This window comes from Prinia subflava, chromosome 17, assembly GCF_021018805.1.
Source record: "Prinia subflava isolate CZ2003 ecotype Zambia chromosome 17, Cam_Psub_1.2, whole genome shotgun sequence".
Classification (NCBI taxonomy): domain Eukaryota; kingdom Metazoa; phylum Chordata; class Aves; order Passeriformes; family Cisticolidae; genus Prinia; species Prinia subflava.
The window spans coordinates 15,836,645-15,856,927 of NC_086263.1; the positions used below are offsets into that span (position 1 = coordinate 15,836,645).

At 46.3% G+C, this 20,283-nt stretch overlaps 1 protein-coding gene across 6 annotated transcripts in view; it reads left to right on the forward strand.

The window, feature by feature from the left end:
• The window catches only part of TNRC6A (trinucleotide repeat containing adaptor 6A), a 40,459-nt gene that overhangs the window by 17,345 nt on the left and 2,831 nt on the right, over positions 1 to 20,283 (forward strand). For 3 of the 6 annotated variants that reach the window (XM_063414722.1, XM_063414723.1, XM_063414720.1), the window contains 18 exons: positions 3,472 to 3,519; positions 5,940 to 8,528; positions 9,335 to 9,499; positions 9,645 to 9,820; positions 9,979 to 10,059; positions 10,496 to 10,547; positions 11,594 to 11,736; positions 12,386 to 12,523; positions 12,725 to 12,853; positions 12,942 to 13,019; positions 13,268 to 13,478; positions 16,183 to 16,314; positions 17,698 to 17,856; positions 18,144 to 18,284; positions 18,829 to 18,936; positions 19,151 to 19,372; positions 19,909 to 19,979; positions 20,061 to 20,200. In XM_063414722.1, coding sequence (XP_063270792.1) covers positions 3,472 to 3,519; positions 5,940 to 8,528; positions 9,335 to 9,499; positions 9,645 to 9,820; positions 9,979 to 10,059; positions 10,496 to 10,547; positions 11,594 to 11,736; positions 12,386 to 12,523; positions 12,725 to 12,853; positions 12,942 to 13,019; positions 13,268 to 13,478; positions 16,183 to 16,314; positions 17,698 to 17,856; positions 18,144 to 18,284; positions 18,829 to 18,936; positions 19,151 to 19,372; positions 19,909 to 19,979; positions 20,061 to 20,200 — 4,783 coding nt within the window. The remainder of the gene's footprint in view (positions 1 to 3,471; positions 3,520 to 5,939; positions 8,529 to 9,334; positions 9,500 to 9,644; positions 9,821 to 9,978; positions 10,060 to 10,495; positions 10,548 to 11,593; positions 11,737 to 12,385; positions 12,524 to 12,724; positions 12,854 to 12,941; positions 13,020 to 13,267; positions 13,479 to 16,182; positions 16,315 to 17,697; positions 17,857 to 18,143; positions 18,285 to 18,828; positions 18,937 to 19,150; positions 19,373 to 19,908; positions 19,980 to 20,060; positions 20,201 to 20,283) is intronic. The other 3 variants (XM_063414721.1, XM_063414724.1, XM_063414725.1) reach the window with 3 other exon arrangements.

A 20,283-nucleotide genomic window follows, 5' to 3' on the forward strand; every position in this document is an offset into this window, starting at 1 on the left:
ACAGCATCTTGAGGCTTGGCTTTCATTTTTAACTTCATACCTGGAGATCCAGCCATGGTACAGCTTGTTCAGGATATGAGAATTGTCTTTTATTGTCAGGTCAGAGTTTTTCTCAGTTTTTTCACCTGAAGCTTGGTTGTATTACAGAATGGATCCACTTTTACCTTTACTGCAGTTCAAGTTCATTCATCTTTTGTTATTTTGGCTTGTTATGCACCTTCAAACAGCCTTTTAAGTCAGCTGAACTTGCCCGTTACATGTGCTGATATGCAGTTCAGTTAATTTTATAGGGCATTAATGTAATTTATTTTTGTATGGGAAAAAGTAACTTTCTGTGAGGGATCTAGCTTTTCAAAGGGATTTGGAATTAATGCATGCCAATGCTTAATACTTTCTTGTTTTTATACTTGTATTTATATTTTGGTGTGCACATAGCAGTGATGATGTAACTTTTTCCCACTAATAGTTTCTTCTGTGACTTTACTGAATTCCCAGTGTTTCTCAAAATTACTGTTTTATAGACTACAAAGAGTGTGACTCTCAGCCCCTTTAGCGAAAGAAAGAAAGAAAGAATAAAACCCTGAAAATAGCCTTGGTATTTCCAGTTTGAGTTAAATTTTGAGCTGTTCTGATTACTGCATCTTGAAGAAGCAGGATTTAAAATGAAAGCAAACAAAGCACTGGAAGCAGTTGATCCGTGAGTCCTTGGGGAGTGTTTCCCATATTACTTTCCAGTATTATTTCTGTAACATATTTATAGAACTCTTTACTATTGCAATAGGTAATTTTTAAGTAGCATATTTTCTTTGCTTTGCCTGTATGATGTTGTTCCTGTCCATAGTGGTGTTTAAAGTTACCTTTCATTAAGATGAAACTTTCCTGCAGCATGTGTCTTCTACTGGTTGTGTAGCAAGGTGATTTAAATAGAGTGGTGATTTAATAAGAGTGATGATTTAAATAAAAATTGACACATAAGTAATTGAAGAAGTATTACTGCTTTTACAGCCTAGTAAGTCTCCCAGTTGTATCCAGAGGGTTTGTGTACTCTTCTCTGTTGTATTTCTTCTGTGAACACCAGCCCAGTATTTAATGACCTGGATTCCCATTTGTGTACTGCATTTTTCCCAGGTTTGCTCAGTTTTCCTTGATTTTGTGCTGGTGTGGCTGGACACCCTCGGGCTGGGCACTGCCAGCGTGTCCCAGAGCTCTCGGGTGTCCGGGGCAGTTCTGTGCTCTGAGTAACACCCTGATTGTCTGGATGGTGTGAGTGGAGCCAGGGAGGGTCTGGATCCTTCGGGAGAGAAGGGTTGGCCGGATCATTTGCCCCCTTAGGGAAATGCCTGTGCTCTGTAGCTCCTGTCAGAGCTCTGTGCCTGCCAGAGCTCTGCTCCTGGCATTCCGTGTGTCCCGGGAGAGCTCAGAGCTGCAGCTGAGCCTGCCCTTTCCTTTTCTGGTGCCCTGTGTGAGCCTGCAAGGTCTCTCTCCCTAGAATCACCAGGAAAAACAGCTGGTTTGGATGTGTTGTCCTGTTCTTTCCTAAACAAGACAAGATGATAATGGAAAGGCAGATAAATCTTCTGTGCTGGATTTCTGCCCCATTTCGAGCTCTGGTCTGACGTGTTGCTGGTGAGGTGGAGGAGGCCCCGTCCAGCAGGACCCAACGTCTTCTGACACCTTTGTATCTGAAAGGAAATGCTGTTTTATCATTTGCCTGTCTCAGTTTCACTCACTCTCCCTACTTCCTCTTTCAGCCTCCCCAGATACTCTCCTTTTTACAGCTGGAATCAAAAATCTCATGAAATTTGACACATCTGTAGGTCACCTCCATAGACAGGATATCCATGGACACTGAATTAAATCAGTGGCTACTGGGATTGATCTGTATTTTAGGGCTAAAAGAAAAACTGTGGCTTCAAGGGTTGAAGTCAGAATTGCTGGCATTGGGAATGGCTGTGGGTTTGTGTGTAATTCCTGGAAGGTTCTCTCCCCAGTTCCAGCTGTGGTTGGAATGGCTTGGTAGGTGCTCTGTAAAAGCCAGGTAGTGCAGGCAGATACTGCTGAATTTCAAGTCTTTAACTGCCCTGGACACAGTAAGATTTTAAGTCATTGGTATTGAAGAATTTTTTTAATTATAGCAGTGGTCTAAACCCCATCTCTTTACTTGTGTTTTGTGTGAACAGTTGTCTCCTGTTTGGAAACTCAACGTGCTTTGTCTAGAAGTAAAGCTGAAGAAGGGACAGGCCTGTGGGCTGGGCTTTTTCCTGCTGTTTTTAGGACATTTGGCATATTGTTTTAGTAAAGACGCATAAATTAAGCTCATGTCTTGTAGTGCTTCTGGAACAGATCCAGGCCAGTGCCAAGATGGTTATTTTAAGAAATCTCCCTGAGTAGCTCTTTATCAGGACACTTTCATTGCAGTTTAGTTGTCCTCACTGACATGCCCCATGTGCAAGCTTCACATGAAAGGAGGGGTTGATTGCTGCCCTGGTGTTTGCTCTGGAACCCCTTGGAATAACCAGGTTGTCCCACGATGGAATGATTTATATCATGAACTGAAGGATTTCCAGCAGTAATTGCTTACAACTGTGGCCAGAGCAGAACAGGAGAGCACCACTGGGCTCCTGGCAGGGCTCCAGTTTGGATTTCTCCTGTCTGCCTTTATCCTGGTGCATCTCACAGCAGAGCCACAAAGCTGTGTCCCATCCTGAGCCTTTGGGAACAGAAGGTCCCTCCTGTGACCTGGGGGTGGTTCTCAGCTGCTGGAGGAGTCAGGGAAGAGGGGATTTGCAGTTAGTAGTCATGAAGGTTGGATTCATTTGGGGAACGTCGCATTCAGTTCAGCAGTTACAGTCTCCAGCTGTAAAATTTGTGAGTTTGAAAGATGAGGTTTGATTCTGCACAGAGCCTGTGTGGCACAGGGCAGGAGGAGGATGTGAAAGAGGGCGAATGATGGATTGTTATGCACGTGCTTAGGTTAAATCAGCGTTGGGCCGTACTCAGATGTTGCTGTTTGCTCAGTCAGGCAGCAGAGTTCTGATTTGGAGGTGGAGCAAATGTGCTGTTCAGAGGGGAGAGGAACTTGCTGAAGTTTCAGGGCTGACCGCTCAGCTTCTTAGTACAGTCTGAAATGAACTGGTTTGGTTTCACTGACTATAAATTCTTCCTCTTTTGTATAAACAAGCTTTTAAGGACATGTTAAATTGGCTCATTAAATGCCAAATGTGTAACAGGTTGTAGTGGAAACGTGTCATAAAAGCAGCAGAATTGCTAATTCTCACATCCCCAGGCTGAGTTTGTTGTGCTCCCTGTGTGGGGAACGTGATTCAGAGCAGACAGTGAGACTGAGCTGGCTCAGAGAAACCTGTCCTGAAAAGAGGTCTAAGGACTGGGTTTACAGCAGTGAGTGCTTTGGGGACTGTTCTCTCATTTGCTGAAGTAACACTTCTGTGATTTTCTTGCTTTTTTTTGTAGGCATGCCTCCCATTCGGGACTTGGTGAGCCACTCCCCTAACCAGTCAGGTTAGCTACTTCCATCTCACCTGCTTTTGCACTATGTGTTCGTGGTAGTTACATGTTTCACACGGTTTTGTCTGATTTTTTAATTATTATTTTATTCATTGGCTTATGCTTTTCATTGGCATGGGTGTGTGAATGATTGCAGTATACTTTCTCTGTGCCATTGCATATTAATTTGGTTTCACATTTTTAATTTTCTAATTAAGTCAGAATTCATACTAAGAGTTTTTGTTACCTTAGCATTAAAATACTGGGTTTTTTTTACATTTATGCTTCCTTGCTGACTTGCCTCTTTATTGTATTGAACAATCTGTGCAAGCTTGTGCATCCTATCAGAGATGTGTCACACTGTGGAAGAAATCACATCTTGATTGTTTGCTAAAAGCTCAGGACTGTATTTACTAAAATGCATTTGTTCACAAGACCCAAAGGTGCAGTGATTGGCAAGGTATGGTATTGACAGTCTGGGGGTGCCTGCTGGAGCAGGAAAAGGAGGCAGAGGGTGCAAGATTCAGGTATTTCTTAATTTACGCTTCTCAATCCTGTTTATTTTAGCCCATGTGATGACAAACTGCTTTTTTAAATACATACAGTTTTTTGCAAATGTTTCCTGCAGGATAACTCATAGCTGGAAAGCGTTAAATTAAAATTTAATTAAAGCAATCTTAGCAGATTACAGAATTTTAAGAAACTCGTGGTTTGTAAATGCTTTTTTGTCAAGGATTTAAGCAGCAAAAGTTCAGTTGCAACTTTAAATAGTTTTGGGAAGGAAAGCAAGAGTAGGCTGTTCTGGCTCCTTGTGCTGTGCTCCAAATGCAGTGTGTTGCCACATGTCATTTTTCAGTTTTGAGGGTGTTTTGCAGTCTCTGCCAGATACAAAAAGTCAGAGCTAATATCTGCTTGTTCAGTGTTTGTATTCTGAGTCTCTGAGGTTCATGAGTTGGGGAGGTTCAGGTAGGAGTGTTCCTGAGCAGTGGCTCATTCTAGACATCACTACATTTCTGTCCAGGAGAAAGACTGTTGGTCTAAGTAGTTTTGTGTGTAATGGGAGAAAATCAGCCGAGTGGAAATTAATCACTGCATGCTGTTGGTGGATTGGCTCTGCACAGACTGCATCACAGCTAAATTAGGGTAACAGAATTTTAATAAATACAGGCTTGCTTTATGTATTGTGCTGCTGTGCACATTAGAGTTTGTGTTACCATTTCCTCCTGACTTGTAGTCCTAAGCTGTATCTCTGTGCTGAATTCAGGCTGGTTGCCATCTGTGTGCCTTTGTGTTGCTTTTAAAAGGGATGCTGTTATGGGATGATGTTTGTGTGATCAGGATCTTGTTCTGTGCCGTTGGTTCTCTCACTCCCAAGAGTGCACACAGCTCTTTGACCAGTCCCTTAGGACAGGTTAAATGTCCTTTTTAAAATACCAGGGTGAGAGTTGAAACCTTGAAGTTTGTTGGACACTGCTCAGACAAGACAGTGCTCTTGTCCTGCCGCATGAGTCGGTGGTTCTGGGCTATGCTCAGCTGGATCCCCGTTCTCCCAGGGATGGTGGTGGCTCTCCAGGACTGTGGAGTGCCAGACACTGTCACAGTGCTCTGTCTGCCTGCCACAGGCCTTTCCCTCTCCTGTGTTCCAAACTGCTGAGCCCCATCCTTGTTTCTCACGTTGATTCACCAGGTGAGGCTCAGCTGAGTGCTGAGGAGCAGTGGGCGATCCCTGCTCTGAGCTGCTCCAGCTCTGGGAGCCAGGGTCTTGGACTCAATTCTCTTTCACTGTAGGATGAGTAATATTGATATCAATTAAAAATTAATTAAAAATAGACTTGTGCATCTGTGCGTTCTGAAAGCAGAATTTCAGATGGATCTTGTGCTTTTTGTGCCAAGCTGTTGTTGTATAAAAGGAAATACCTTGAGTAACTTGCCCTGGAGACTCTTACACAGCGTCTGTAACAGGGATGGAAGGTGTGTGTTCTGTGGCTGCTGTCACACAGCAGCTGTACTGCTGGGCAGGGCCATGTCCTCTTGGAATTTCTGCCCTTCAGTGTGTTTTGGGGTTTTATTTAGTATTGTGGGGTTTAATATGTATATGTGTTTTAGAAAATACTTTGTATATGGTGATACAGAGTATACTTTAAAAAATGTTTCTCTGGAAGAAAAAAGCTTTAGGAGTTTAAGGTTTTCTGAGGTTTTTGTGAGAACAGCTCTGCGTGCTGGGAGGTGTTCTGGGTTGTGTGTGGCAGCCTTTGGGCAGCTGTACTTAGAGCTTGCTCTGTCACTTTCCATGACTGCAGTTTTAACAGAAGCAAAATAATAAGCAAAATAATTGCTGGCTTAATATCTTTATACTTTTTTTTTCCTTTTCTGCTTAATGAAGTAATAATACTAAACTCATCATAATGCTCTTGGGCTTTCCTTCTTCATTTTAGATCTGAACCACAGTGGTCTAGGATCCCATTATGAAAATTCTCACTGGGGACCAGTCTCTTCAAATAGTGACTCCAGCACAAACTGGGATAAAGTTATCGTAGACGGCTCTGACAAAGAAGCATGGCCATCAATCACTGGCAGTGACCCAGAGCTGACTTCAGAATGTATGGACACTGACTCTGCCTCCAGCTCCGGCTCGGAGCGGAACCTCGTTATCATGGCTTCAGGGAGCGCGGGCGCAGAGGGCGATGGCATTCGCAATGGCATCGGACACGGGGCGCAGAATAAGTTTGTGGTCGGTAGCAACAGCAATAATGTGGGCAATGGAAGTATTAATGGGCCCTGGGGGTTATCCCACGGGTCCATAATAAGCACATGTCAAGTTTCTGTGGATGCTCCTGACAGCAAATCTGAAAGTAGCAACAATAGAATGAATGCTTGGGGCACCATAAACTCTTCATCAAATGGAGGGTTAAATCCAAGCACTTTGAATTCAAATGGCAACCATGGTGCCTGGTCCGTGTTGGAGAACAGTGGACATGCCCTGAAAGGGCCCGTGGGGAGCGGGAGTCCTGGCACAAGCATTCAGTGCAGTACCATAGGTCAGATGGCCAACAGCCAGAGTATTAACTCCAAAGTGGGTGGCTCAGCCCACGGTTCCTGGGGAAGCCTTCAGGAAAGTTGTGATTCTGAAGTAAATGGTACAAGGAATGTTTCATTCAGTGGGCAACCTCAAAACCTTAACACTGAAATGAATGGACCAAATAACACTACTAACTTTATGACCTCTAGTTTACCAAACTCTGCTGGTTCGGTGCAGATGAGCGAACTGCCCAGCACGGCGGGGCCCGGGGCCTGGCGCGTGAGCACAATGAATCATTCTCAGATTCAGGCCTCTGCAGTGGCAAACGGCACCTCCATCGCCCACCTGAGCAACGGTGAGGCCAAGACTGGCGGCTCGTACGGTACTACCTGGGGTGCCTATGGCTCTGGTTACTCTGGAGACAAATGTCCAGGCCCAAACAGCCAAGCTAATGGTGACACTGTGAATGCAACTCTAATGCAGCCGGGCGGCAGCGGGCCCGGCAGCACTAACTTTCAAATCAACGGGAATAAAGGCGCAGGGGTGTGGGAGGCAGGGACAGTCGGCTCCCAGAACGTGCCGTGGGGAAACGGGAACGGTGCGAGTGCTGGCGGGAGCAGAAGAGGATGGGGCAGCCCTGCACAAAGCACTGGCACCAACATTTCCAACGGGGAATGGAGCAAACTGCCCGGCAATCAGCATTCCAATGAGGGTATGAGCGGAAACAGCAGGAAGTTTACAAATGGGTGGAAGTCTACTGAGGAGGATGATGTCAACAGCCAGAGTTCTGCTGCCTCCCAGCTGGCTGAGCAGAACAGCACGTGGGCCAAAACAGGTACAGGGGACAGCGAGGGGAGCGCAGAGAGCACCGGGTGCCACGAGGACAGGGCGGCTGCCGAGGGCCAGAACAGAGAGAGGAGGAAAGTTGACCAGCACACGCTACTCCAAAGCATAGTGAACAGAACTGACTTAGATCCACGTGTCCTTTCCAACTCTGGTTGGGGACAGACTCCAATCAAACAGAACACTGCCTGGGATACCGAAACATCTCCGAGGGGTGAAAGAAAAACTGACAATGGGACAGAGGCCTGGGGGGGCTCTGTGACACAGACTTCCAGCTCAGGGGGGTGTGTGGATAGACCTAGCCCTAATAATAACGATACCTCATCTGTATCGGGGTGGGGAGATCCAAAGTCTGCTACAAGGTGGGGAGACTCCAAAGGGTCAAACAGCCAAGGGGGGTGGGAAGAAGATTCTGCTGCTACAGTAATGGTCAAGAGCAATCAATCGTGGGGAAGTGGCAAAGAGGAGAAGTCATCCTGGAATGACACACCGAAGATGAAGCAGGGATGGGGAGATGGACAGAAGGCCAGCCAGGGTTGGGCAGTGTCTGCTGGTGATAGCTGGGGTGAAAACTCTAGAAGTAACCACTGGGGTGAGGCAAAGAAATCCAGTTCCGGAGGCAGCAGCAGCGACAGGTCGGTGTCTGGTTGGAACGAGCCGGGTAAATCAAATTCTGTTACTTGGGGAGGCAATAACGCCACCCCAAACAGCTCTTCAGGATGGGATGAGCCTGCAAAGCCTAATCAGAACCAGGGCTGGGGAGACCCTCCGAAATCCAATCAGCCTCAAGTGTGGGGGGACTCAGCAAAGCCAGTCAACTCTCCTGAGTGGAACAAACAAGATGTTGGCTCTTGGGGAGCCCCGTCTGCCACGAACAAGCCCCCGGGGTCCGGCTGGCTGGGGGGGCCGATGCCAGCCCCGGCCAAGGAGGAGGAGCCCACGGGCTGGGAGGAGCCGTCCCCCGAGTCCATCCGCCGCAAGATGGAGATTGATGATGGAACTTCTGCTTGGGGTGACCCAAGCAAATACAACTACAAAAATGTGAATATGTGGAATAAAAATGTCCCTAACAGTAGCAGCAGTTCAGACCAGCAAGCACAGGTACATCCGCAGCTACTGTCTTCAAGTGCCATGTCTAGCAAGGAGAGCAGCTCGGGTTCTGGTAAGCCTGGCTTTTACCCAAATTTGTGTTTTCTATCCATTATAAAGCACTTTTTTAGTCGTGCTTCTTAGAACAATGTTTTTGTTTCAAAGTGGAAAGGGCAAAGTGGCAATGAAGTACAGTTTCTATTTATTAAAGAAATGAACACCATTGTCACAGCATTGGTGGTTTTTTACAGTTTGGGAGATCTGCTCTAGTTTTAAATAACTGCAGTAATAAGGGCTAAACAGCTCTGCTTCAGTTCTGGGGAGTGGGAACACAGAAAATACTTAAAATAGTGTCTGAGGATTGAAATGTTTTCCTAAATGATTCTAAACCAGCTTAAATTTAATTTTGGCAATAAGCCTTCCAAAACAAAAGAAACATGTTGAGTTTCTGCAGGACAGAAGGAAGAGTGATGGGTTTATAAGGATTTGGTATCAGACTTTCTGGTCTTATAGCTTCATGAGCAGTAAATAACGATTTTGGAGAGGAACTTAATGGAATATAGGAAGTATTTTGTGCTGTGTCTCTTTCTCAAGTGCCAGGTGGGGTCACTTACATGTAACAAGCAGTTCTTGGCTTAATATCTTAGAAACTTGTATTATCAGAATGTAATTCTGTAAATACAAAATTTGTATTTTTGTGATTACTTTTATTAATGGAACAGCTTGCAGTTGTAACAGTGACCCTCACACAAAATAGAAGTATGTGCTCACATGCTTTTTATTGTATGTTAAGGGTATAGAAAAGGCAAAGCACTTGAGTATAGGTAGCTTTAAAATCCTGTTCAAAACGATGCCAATAACTGTCCTTGCTTTGCAAAGGTTGGGGAGAGCCTTCTGCTCCAGCCACTACTGTGGATAACGGGACCTCGGCGTGGGGTAAGCCCATGGACACTGGTACGAGCTGGGGAGAGCCTGTGGGCGAGGCAGGAGGCACCTCTGGCTGGGGAAACGCTCCTCTTGGGCAGCAGCCTCCAAACAAACCTGGTGAGTGCTCTCAGGGGCTCTGAGAAGGGTCAGGGCCTCTGGGGAAGCTTTGTGGTTTTCAGGGGGTTTTGCCTTGCTGTAGGCATCGAGCTGTTTGGTGAAGCTGCCACTGCAATGTTCACTGCCGGGCTGTTTTCACCACCAGGGCCTAAATCTATGCAAGATAGTTGGTGTGGAGATGATATGCCATTGAGTGGCAGTCGTCAGACCAGCTGGGAGGAGGAGGAGGATGTGGAGATTGGAATGTGGAACAGCAGTTCCTCACAAGAAGCTAACCCATCGTTAAACTGGCCACCCTACATGAAGAAAATGCCCACAAAGGTGAGGAGCAGCTCGGGGCAAGGTGTGCTGTCATTCCTGAAAGCTAAGTCAGAAGGGATTGCTGCCCTTACACAGTGCACTTTAATTTTCATTCTTAATGCTTGTCATGTAATTAAAGTAGGATCTGGGTATCACAGGGATTCCTTTCTGTTTTTAAGGGAATGATGAAAGGTGGAAATAAGCAAGATGAAACATGGATCAATCCATTCATTAAGCAATTCACAAATCTCAGTTTTTCAGTAAGTATTTGTCTCTGTCTGGCTTTGCTGCCTTTCCACAGGGCTTGTTACAATGCACAGACATTGAAATGCTCAACTGCCAAGTGTTCATTTTCATCATGCTTTTCTTTTTACTTGTGTTTGTCTCTCTTGTCACTCATCGCTTTTCTGTGCATTCTCATTACAAAAAAACCCTCTTTATTGATGAAAAGTGGTTTTGTAACTACTACCCAGGTATTCATCCCATAGCCTGATGCTTTACTGCATTTACAGAGGAGTTCTGGTGGGGGAACCTGTTCTTGACTGGATAGCAGCTGAAGGGAGGAAATGCTTTAAAATAGCATCTGATTGTCTTGGTTTTTCTTTCTTGCAGTTTTGAATTGTAAGAGTGCAAGAATCTTTTTGTTTTATCTTAAAAATATTCTTAATAAGTAATTGTGATTTATTTTAACTCCAGAGAGAATCACCAGAAGAAACCATACAGAGCAATAAGATGGACATGTCTGGAGGTAAGAACAGTAGAACCGAGCTGGGCTTTATTGCTTTTCTTTCCATACTCTCTTTTATCTTATATCCTTCTGTAAATTACATTTTTTAAGTGATGTGTAGTGTATCTGTAGCTATAGATAGTTAAGTATGTATTTCCCTAAGGAAAAGTAATGTCCTTGTAGAGAAAAGTATTTGTGTGTGTGAGTAATGCTGCACACAGAATCACCTGGTTGCTATAGGAATATTGGCCATGTATCAAACTAAGCTCATTCATATTTATATATGTTAAACTGACACGAGAGGATTTTTTCAGGGTGTGGTGGTTTTGTTTCTTGTAATATAAATATCTTGTTTGCCCTCCAGACACCTCTTCTGAGTATAAACAGAAACTTGCCAAATCCCATACTGCCTCATTGGGTTCATTCTTGGAAACACGTGTTCAGTTCTAAGAACTAAATTAATACTGAACGATAATTTTGGAAATGTTTAAACCTGAGTGTAAAATTACTTGAGAGCAGTTATAGTTTATTTAATTCCATTCACTGTTAGGATTTCTTTAGTAAATGAAAGGTAGTATAACTCTTAATACATTAATAACATTATACTATGATGATAGAATGTTTAACTAAAACTAATTGCAGCATTGGAGTTTTTAGTGTGGTTACTCTCTCCTTATTCCGCTTCAAAATTGGGTATTTTCACTCTGGGGCTCACAGTCTTTTGGGTAAAGGATTTGTTCTTTGAGTTTTAGATTTCAGTATTAATGACAAGCCTGATACTTTAATTACTGCAAGTTTAAACAGTTATACATTCTTGGTTTTAAGAGAAAGCTGAGAGTGGCACTTGTGCGAAGCCTTGCCCAGTCTGTTGGTGCAGGTTCCGTGTCTCAGCTGTCCGTAGCCTTTGGTGCTTTGGTTTCCTTTCCCTTTCCAGTGCAGCCCAGCAGCCCAGGCTGAGGTGGGGTTTGTTCTGTGTGTCCTGCCCCGGGCAGTGCCAGCTCAGCTCCCCAGCAGAGGCAGGTGCTGTGGGCAGGGCCGGGGTGTTCAGCTGCCTCCCTCTGCCCCAGGGTTACTGCAGGACAAGCGGATGGAGATGGACAAGCACGGCCTGGGCGTGGGAGATTACAATCGTGTGGTTGGCAAGGGCCCTGGTTCTCGTCCCCAAATTCCCAAAGAGTCTTCCATGGATCGCGGTCCTTACTTCGATAAGGTCAGTGGGGTGTCCCTGGGCACTGCAGAGCTCCTGCCACGCTCCAGCAGGGACCTGTGTGCTCCTGGGCTTTCTGCAGGGGCACAGGGGTGAGGGCTGGCTGGCTAATCCAGGAGACAGATCTGTTCTTTTAACTCACTGATACATAGCACTAAGCACTTTCTGCAGCCCTTCGTGGTGCCAATCACTAACCTGATCTCTTTTGTTTTCTGCCTGTTTCCTGCTGGTACTGGACTGTCCTGTGACTCTTCCCTTCTGCTCCTGCAATGGTTTCTCCCTTCTGCTTGCTTGCTGGCTGGGTGTTGCGCCTCGGTTTGTCTGTCCCATCAGGATGGCATTGTAGCAGACGAGTCCCAAAACATGCAGTTTATGTCCAATCAAAACGTGAAGCTTCCCCCTTCAAATAATGCACTACCTAACCAAGCCCTGGGCTCCCTAGCGGGGCTGGGTATGCAAAGCTTGAATTCTGTTAGACAGGTAAGGCTCTGTGCGTATCCTTGCCGTGTTACTTGACAGCATTTAATGCCTTTTGATGTAACGTTGTAGCTGCCTGTGTGATTGATACCTGTTTAACTTGTAATTGAAGTGGGTGGGGTAGGAGAAGCAGCAGAGGAGGTTTGTTGTCACTGACTGCCCGTCCTTTCCCCAGAATGGCAATCCCAGTGTGTTTGGTGTTGGGAATATAGCAGCACAGCCCAGGAGCATGCAGCAGCCTCCAGCACAACCTCTTAATTCATCTCAGCCTAATCCACGTGCTCAAGTGCCTCCTCCATTACTATCCCCTCAGGTAAGTGACACAGAAAACACTCTGTGTATAAACCATCTGAATGCTGCTTCAGAAAATTGTTCCTTATTCATTGGCATTGCTGATGTTTATTTGGGAACACATTTGGCTTGATGAAACCAGGCATCTGCTGAGCAGAGATTATGGTATTCTGCATATTCTGGACTAAGTTAACCCATCCCCTTTGGCCCTGGTGTGTTGCAGGTTCCAGTATCATTACTGAAGTATGCACCAAACAGCGGTGGCCTGAGCCCACTCTTTGGCCCACAACAGGTAGCCATGTTGAATCAACTGTCCCAGTTAAACCAGCTTTCCCAGATCTCCCAGTTACAGGTAAGCTGGGCGTGCTGCCTGCTGGCTGTGGTGTGTGAGGGAGGGGAGTTTGGTGTCACTGTCCTGACCCCTGGCCCGTGTCCCACAGCGGCTGCTGGCTCAGCAGCAGAAGGCGCAGCCCCAGAGGAGTGTGCCTTCGGGGGGTCGGCAGCAGCAGGAGCAGCAGGTAAGGAAACACCTTCATTTCCACTTCCCAAACTCCTGGGAATGCTTTCCATCCTGAGCTGCACTTCTTGCTGTGCCTCGTACCGAGGTGTGCAGGGGTGGACGGAGTTTGGCGGGCTCTGAAGGAGGGGCTGAGTTTGGGGTTTGGCTCTGCAGGATGCACAGGGTACAAAGGTGCCTTTCATTCTCTTTCTCAGAACATGGAAAAGCTTTTGCTCATCGATGTTGTAACTGCTCTGTTTTTTCAAGGGTCGATCTCTTAGTATGCAGCAACAGATGATGCAACAGTCCCGTCAGCTCGATCCAAACCTGTTAATGAAGCAGCAAACTCCACCCTCTCAACAGCAGTCACTCCATCAGCCCTCCATGAAGTCCTTCCTTGAGAATGTCATACCCCACGCTACTCCTGAGCTGCAGAAAGGGCCGTCACCAATCAATGCATTCAGCAGCTTCCCCATAGGTGGGTGCCCTGCAGTCAGCTCTGCAGTCTGGGTGACACAGCCCCGCTTTTCCCCTTGCCTCTCCTGGAAAATGGCTGTAACCCTGTCAGTACTTCCCACTTTACTGGAAGCTGTATCTCTGTGTTCACCAGATAACTTTTCCCCAAGTACACTCATTCCCAGTGAGTGTCCCTGTCTCAGTGCAGAATACTTTACAGTCCTGAGGAATTACAGGCTCCTTTAAGTGTTGCTTTTGTCCCCTGGATCCTCAGGGTGATACAAAGTCCTGATTCCTGGAGCTAAAGGACACTAAGAAGTAGAATTCATTTAAAGAATCCATTGGTGTAGACATATTTCTTGGGATTTCAAAAATGCTTTCGATGGCTCTGGAATTGCAAAGACAGAACAAACTGTCACTTTGCCTGTTATGGTTTTGTCCAGGAAAGAAAGCTTTTGGCTTTGCATTTGTAAAGAATTGTTGTGCCATTAGGCAAAATGTCTGAATATTTATAAATACAAACATCTCCTGTTTCTTTCTCCCTACATTTTCAGGCTTCTGTCCAATTTCTACTTCAGAAATTCCAGGCTTGTATATTTTCTTCTTACTTTAGGTCCCTTTTTAATGCTGTATTACTACAACTGTTTACCATTTACCTCTGCTCCTTACCCCCATTTCCTTCCTCCCCTTCATTTTTGTTTTTCTTCCTTTTTATTCTAATTGGGTCATTTCTGTTGGGCTGACTGCCTTGGCATTCTCATTGGCCTCTGCAGGGAAATGTGTCCTGGACGTGAGGTCCCTGTGCAGAGTGGCCGGACAGTGCCACGCTGGGGGTGGCTTGTGCCAGCCCCAAGTCCAGGCTGCTGCTTCAGAGCTGCTGGGGATGGTTGGCATCAGTGTCCAATCCTGCTTTCATTCGAAGGGCAAGGCATACAAAGGAAGTTTCTTAGCTGTTGGAGACCTGTGTTAGTTCTAAGGAAAGGCATATTTCACTTCCTCGCCAAACTCTGCACTGAGGAATTGCATCCTGCCCAGATCAGGCTCCTCTCTGTTTCATTCCTTGAGCTGGAATAATCATTGTATACTGCTCCATAGCTCTCACATGAAGGCTTAAGGGTAGGAAAAGGATATTCCTGGAATTTCTTGCCCCTATAGTGAAGAATTGAGTCCAGAGGAAAGCTGGTGTCACCTCCCAGTGCACAGTGGTGGTGTAGTTGTGTGAGCTCACTTTGCCCACCTGGAAAATCCTGTAGGTTTGTTGTTTTCTCTGTGTTCTCATGACAGTGTCAGGAAAGGACCTTTTCCAGCAAGGAAAGCAAGGAGCTCCTGTTTCCATTCTGGGGAAGGAATTTGTCAGCATTCACTAGATACTCACCCAAAGTAGAGATTGGGGGCCAGAGCATCCTTTTCACTCCCTGACCAGTCATATTCATTATAGAATTAAGTACTTCTATTAATAAAAACAACAATATTTATCTGGCAAATAGTGAGTATAACTGATATAACTAATAACTAATATTGAGTATACTATAACTAATAGTATAACTATTATACTATTATACAACTGATATAAAAGTCTTCCACAGTAGGATATGAAAAATTATTTCTGGGAAGAGTGTTTAAATTATGGATTATGGCCAGGGACTGGTATCCATCACTCAGCCCACACATCTCCCTGGCAGAGCTGTGCCTGCTGGGGGCTGGCATTGGCCTGCTCACAGATGTGCCCCTCTGCCAGCCTGGGCTAGTTTTAACCCTTCTCTCAGAGGTCTGGTCTCTGCAGCTTCCCCAGAGGTAGAGGGAAGGTTACTGTGGTGCGGAGTTACTGCTCTGACAACAGCAAAATGCCAGAGGGAGGTGTCAGAAACAGGATCACTTGGACTTCCCCTTATTTTCTGTTTGAGCTATTGGTAGTTGTTATATTTCTTAAAACTCCATCTTGTTCCAAGCATTTTTTGTGAGGCTTTTCAAGGGGAGACTTCTGGCACCAACTCTTGCTCATGCCTTTAGGAAAATCAAACAAACACCCCTCAAAAAATAAACCAGTTTCTGTATGGCTGTGAATGTCCACTTAGGAGCAAGGGGAAGCCTTTGTTTCCAGTGCTGAAGGAAGGTGTTTCTAGGAGATATTTGAGAAGCTCCCTGCATTTCTCTGGCCTCAAGTTAAACCACTGTAGTGGTTTGTTTTCAGAAAAGTAAATAGATCTGAAGGGCTGGAAAAGTACCCAGGCAGAGCTGTGGATTCAGGATTCTGACAGACTTGGAAAGGCAGCAGGCATGCCAAGGTCCAAAATGTGGGCACGTTGTCCAAACCCAGAAGAGCTGGTTCTTCCAGGTGTTTGAGGTGATTTGGGTTGGCATTGTCTTCATTCTCTGGCAGAGAAACATCTGGAAGTACAGACCACAGCTACAGCAGGTCAAGACTAGTTCTGTTTGCCCCATCTTTTAGGTGTTTACATTTCAGTTTCTCTTAACTTCCTAATGTCTTCTTCCACTGACATTTTTGCATGAGGACATGAGCTGAGAACTTGGGAGTGCTTTGCATTGCTCAGCTTAGCTTGTGTGTGCAGAGAGTTCCCTGGTTTAAGTGCTAGAATGTTCCTCAGAACCAGACCTGGAAGCATGACATACCCATGGTAATGTGCTCTTCAGTGCTTTCTGGGGCAGCAGGTGATGAGCAGAAGGAGAAGTTCAGTCTGTGTCTCATAAGCTGTGTGTGCTTTCAGGAATGAACTCAAACTTGAATGTAAACCTGGATATGAGCAGTATTAAAGAGCCACAATCTCGGCTGAGGAAATGGACTACAGTCGACAGCATTTCTATGAACACATCCTTAGATCAGAACTCCAGCAAACATGGTATGTTCAGCGTGGCCTTGAGCAGCTCTGGGGGCGCCTCAGCCCGGGGGTTCTGGTGCAGGTTTGCAGTGCAGGTTTGCAGTGTTTGGGCTGTGTTGTCACTCCTGTGTCACTGTGCCTGTCACAGTTTGCATTGTGCTGTCTGGGCCAACTGGCTGTGTGTCTACCACAGCAGCCACAGCTCTGCTGACTGTGCTCACAGAATGATCTTGTGATGAGATTAGCACAAACATTCTACAGAATTCATTTTTTAACCAGACTTTTCTGTAAGTATGACTGTTGCTACTAGCTTTACCTTAATCTCCAGTGGAATGCTTCGTATATTTTTAAGCCAGAAGCTTGGTTTTCAGGTTTTCTCTCCCACCACCCTTCTGTCCTAAGGTGATTTTCGGGGATTTACCACATTCTGGGCATGGCTGACATTTTTACTGACAGGTTTTGGTTATGAATGTTTATGTCTATGTTTGCATTCTAAAATTGGGGAGAGCTTAGCAGGGCTGGACTTGGAACCATTGCTGTCCTTAGTTTTAGAGGAGGTGAACTTGGTTGCTTCGTGTTTCATTCCAGTAATCAAGATTCATATGACATTTCAGCTGTTTCAGTTGCTTGAAATCTCATCCAGTTAAAATTCGAGTCTATAGCCCAAGATTCTGTGTCTAAAGATAGTTATAAATGTCCCCAGTCTCCTGTTACTGTTCAGTCTCAGATTGTCAGGGTATTTTTAGGTGCATCAGCTGCTTTGCTGCTCTGAGGTGCCTCTGGTGCCTGCAGCTGCCCTGCTGAGTCCAGCCCACTGTTGCCATGGGCAGTGCTGGTGTTGCTTTACCTGCAGGTGATGTTTTCTGCCCAGAGCTAGGAATTTCTAGCAGAACTGGCTTTGCTGTCTGATAACTTTTAAACCATTCCTTGCTCTGTCTTCAGGGATTTTTAATTTTTTTTTGCCTCCCGAGAATAGGACTAGAATCTACAGAGCTTTGCAGTAGCCTAAGATCCTTCTCATGTTGTAGTTGTTTCTTTCACGAGCTCTCCCACCACAGAACCCCTCTAGTCAAGTGGGTCCCACAGAATGCTCTTACCCTCTGAAATTCATAATTTACTTCAGTTGAATACATGTTACTTTGAATATATGTACTGTTTTAGTGAAGGGATTTAATGGGAGATTGTTCTTACAGTTTTCCCCTGAATTACTCAGACATATTTCATTTTGAGTTATATACTCCTGTACCATCTCCAATATAACTTGGCATCACAAGAGGACAGTGTGCTGCTATATATGTCATGAATGGTTTACAAGGGCATGATTTTATATATATATATTTATATAGGGGCATAAAACCGGTCGTGAAAAATATTTGACTGCCTTTTTTTTTTTTTTTTATTCAGGTGCTATTTCAAGTGGTTTCAGGCTGGAAGACTCTCCGTTTGTTCCTTACGACTTTCTGAACAGCAGTAATTCCCCAGCCAGTCCTCCCGGCTCCATTGGGGACGGCTGGCCCCGTGCCAAATCGCCTAATGGCTCTAGCAGTGTTAACTGGCCCCCAGGTACGGCCCAGCCCTGCCCTGCTGGGGCTGCTGGGGAGGGCAGGGCCGGCCTGCAGAGGCTGCTCTGAGCAGATGGAGGTGGGGAATGGGAGTTTGATTGTACAGAGAGAAGGGTGTCTGCCAGAGAAACCAGAAATGAAACCAATGAGGTGAAGGCTGAATCAAGTAAATTAAATGCTTAAAAGGGTTTGGATTTTCAGGCATTAGGACATGTATTGTTTAGACAGCTGTTTCCTTTTTAAAAATGTATCGTGAAATAAGCTTCTTTTGTGCATCTGTATTCCTAGAGTTTCGCCCTGGTGAGCCATGGAAAGGTTATCCAAACATCGACCCCGAAACTGACCCTTACGTCACTCCTGGCAGTGTCATAAACAATCTCTCAATTAATACTGTGCGGGAAGTTGACCACCTCAGGGACAGGAACAGTGGTATGCTCAGCCTGCCTGGGGAGCTGTGTGCAACCTTCCCTCAGCCACACACACCCTGCTGTCGTGGAGATGTTTGCTGCTTGCTCCCCTCCCGGGTTATCCCTTGTGTTTGCTGCTCTCCTGGTTATTCCCCTGTGTTTGCTCCCTGCTGCCCTCATGGTTGTCTCGTGTGTTGTAGATTTAGGATGTGTTTGCAGCTTGCTCTCTCCTGGTTTGTCCCTCATGGTTTGTCCCTGGTGTTGTGCCTGTCCCGGCTGAAGCTCCTCCTTGGCTCAGCCCTGCTGCTGATGCAGTGCAGGAGCTGTCCCAGGAATGTGGGCTGTGCTCTGCATCCTGATGTCAGCGCTGCACTCTGGGGCTCTGGGAGCAGCAGCCCTTGGCAGCCCGGCCGTGCAGGAATGCAGGGCCTGCGCTCTCCTGCTGCCACCCTGTGCCCTGGGCTGAGCATGGGCACGGGGCTGCATGGCCCTCCCCTCAGTGTTCAGGATGGAGCACAAACCAAGCATTTGTGATGTGCTGTGTCTGACTCTTGTCTTTGTTGCAGGGTCATCCTCATCTTTGAACACCACGCTGCCTTCAACTAGTGCCTGGTCATCCATTCGTGCCTCCAACTACAATGTTTCCCTCAGCAGTACAGCACAAAGCACTTCAGGTGATGTCTGCTCGTATTGTTCTGGTTCCTTCCCCCTCACACGCTTCAGGGGGATCCCAGGTGTTAATAGAAGCAGTGCTGAGGTCTCATCAGAGTGGTAACTTCACTGATTTCAAAGCAGCTATTCCGATTTTACCCTAATTTAGCAGCTTTGCTTTGCAGTAAGGTGATGGTTGCAGCAACAGTGATTGTGGTTGTCTTTTGTGTCTTTTAGTAGCCAGAAACAGTGATTCCAAATCAACGTGGTCTCCTGGATCAGTCACTAACACCTCTCTGGCTCATGAGCTGTGGAAGGTCCCTTTGCCACCTAAAAGCATCACTGCTCCATCCCGCCCACCTCCAGGGCTGACAGGCCAGAAACCACCCCTGTCCACCTGGGATAATTCCCTTCGTCTGGGTGGAGGATGGGGAAATTCTGATGCCAGATACACCCCTGGTAAGGATGTCCCTGTGTGCCTGGGGGGGTTTGTGGTTTGTCCCCCATGCCTCTGGCTGGACAGTCTGGGAGCAGGACAGGTGGTGTGTGTGACACGGGTGACACAAGTGCTTGTTGTCCCAGTGGAGCTGCCTCTGCCAGAGCTTTCCAGGCTGGACATCAGTGCAGCTGTGCAGTGTTCAAGAGAGACTCACACTGTAATGAATTAGATCATGATAGCTCAGGGAGTCGTCAGACAGGCTTCAAAACTCTTCTGAGCTTGCAGCAGGAATCAGAGCAAATACGTTTGTATTTTTGCTTCAGTTCTGATTATCTGACAACAATGTAGCTGCTTGTGCCCCTGCTAACATGAGTGAAAGGTTCCCAAAGTAAATAGAGTGGTGCTGTACCACCCCACAGTAACCTTCTGAGGGTTGAGGTCTGGGGAAGGTTAGTGCTGTCTGAGTTTTTGTTATCTGTGAGTGCTGGGGTCAGCTGCTCCACCCAGCTGCCCGCTGCCAGCGTGGCAGGCACCAACTCCTGTTTCCCTCCTTTAGGTTCGAGCTGGGGTGAGAGCAGCTCAGGGAGAATAACAAATTGGCTTGTTCTAAAGAACCTTACACCTCAGGTAAGGCTGGAGCCCGCAGGAGGGGCTCTGGGCTGAGCTCAGGCTGTGGCCAGCTCTGCTCAGCCCGTGCCCGTTCCGCAGATCGACGGCTCCACCCTGCGCACCCTGTGCATGCAGCACGGCCCGCTGATAACATTCCACCTGAACCTCCCACACGGGAATGCTTTGGTCCGTTACAGTTCAAAAGAAGAGGTAGTGAAGGCACAAAAATCTCTGCACATGTAAGTGTTCCTCTCTTTTCACCCAAGTTTCAAACAGCTCTAGATGTTTGATTGGTTTTAAATGCCGTGAGTGTGCAGGGGAG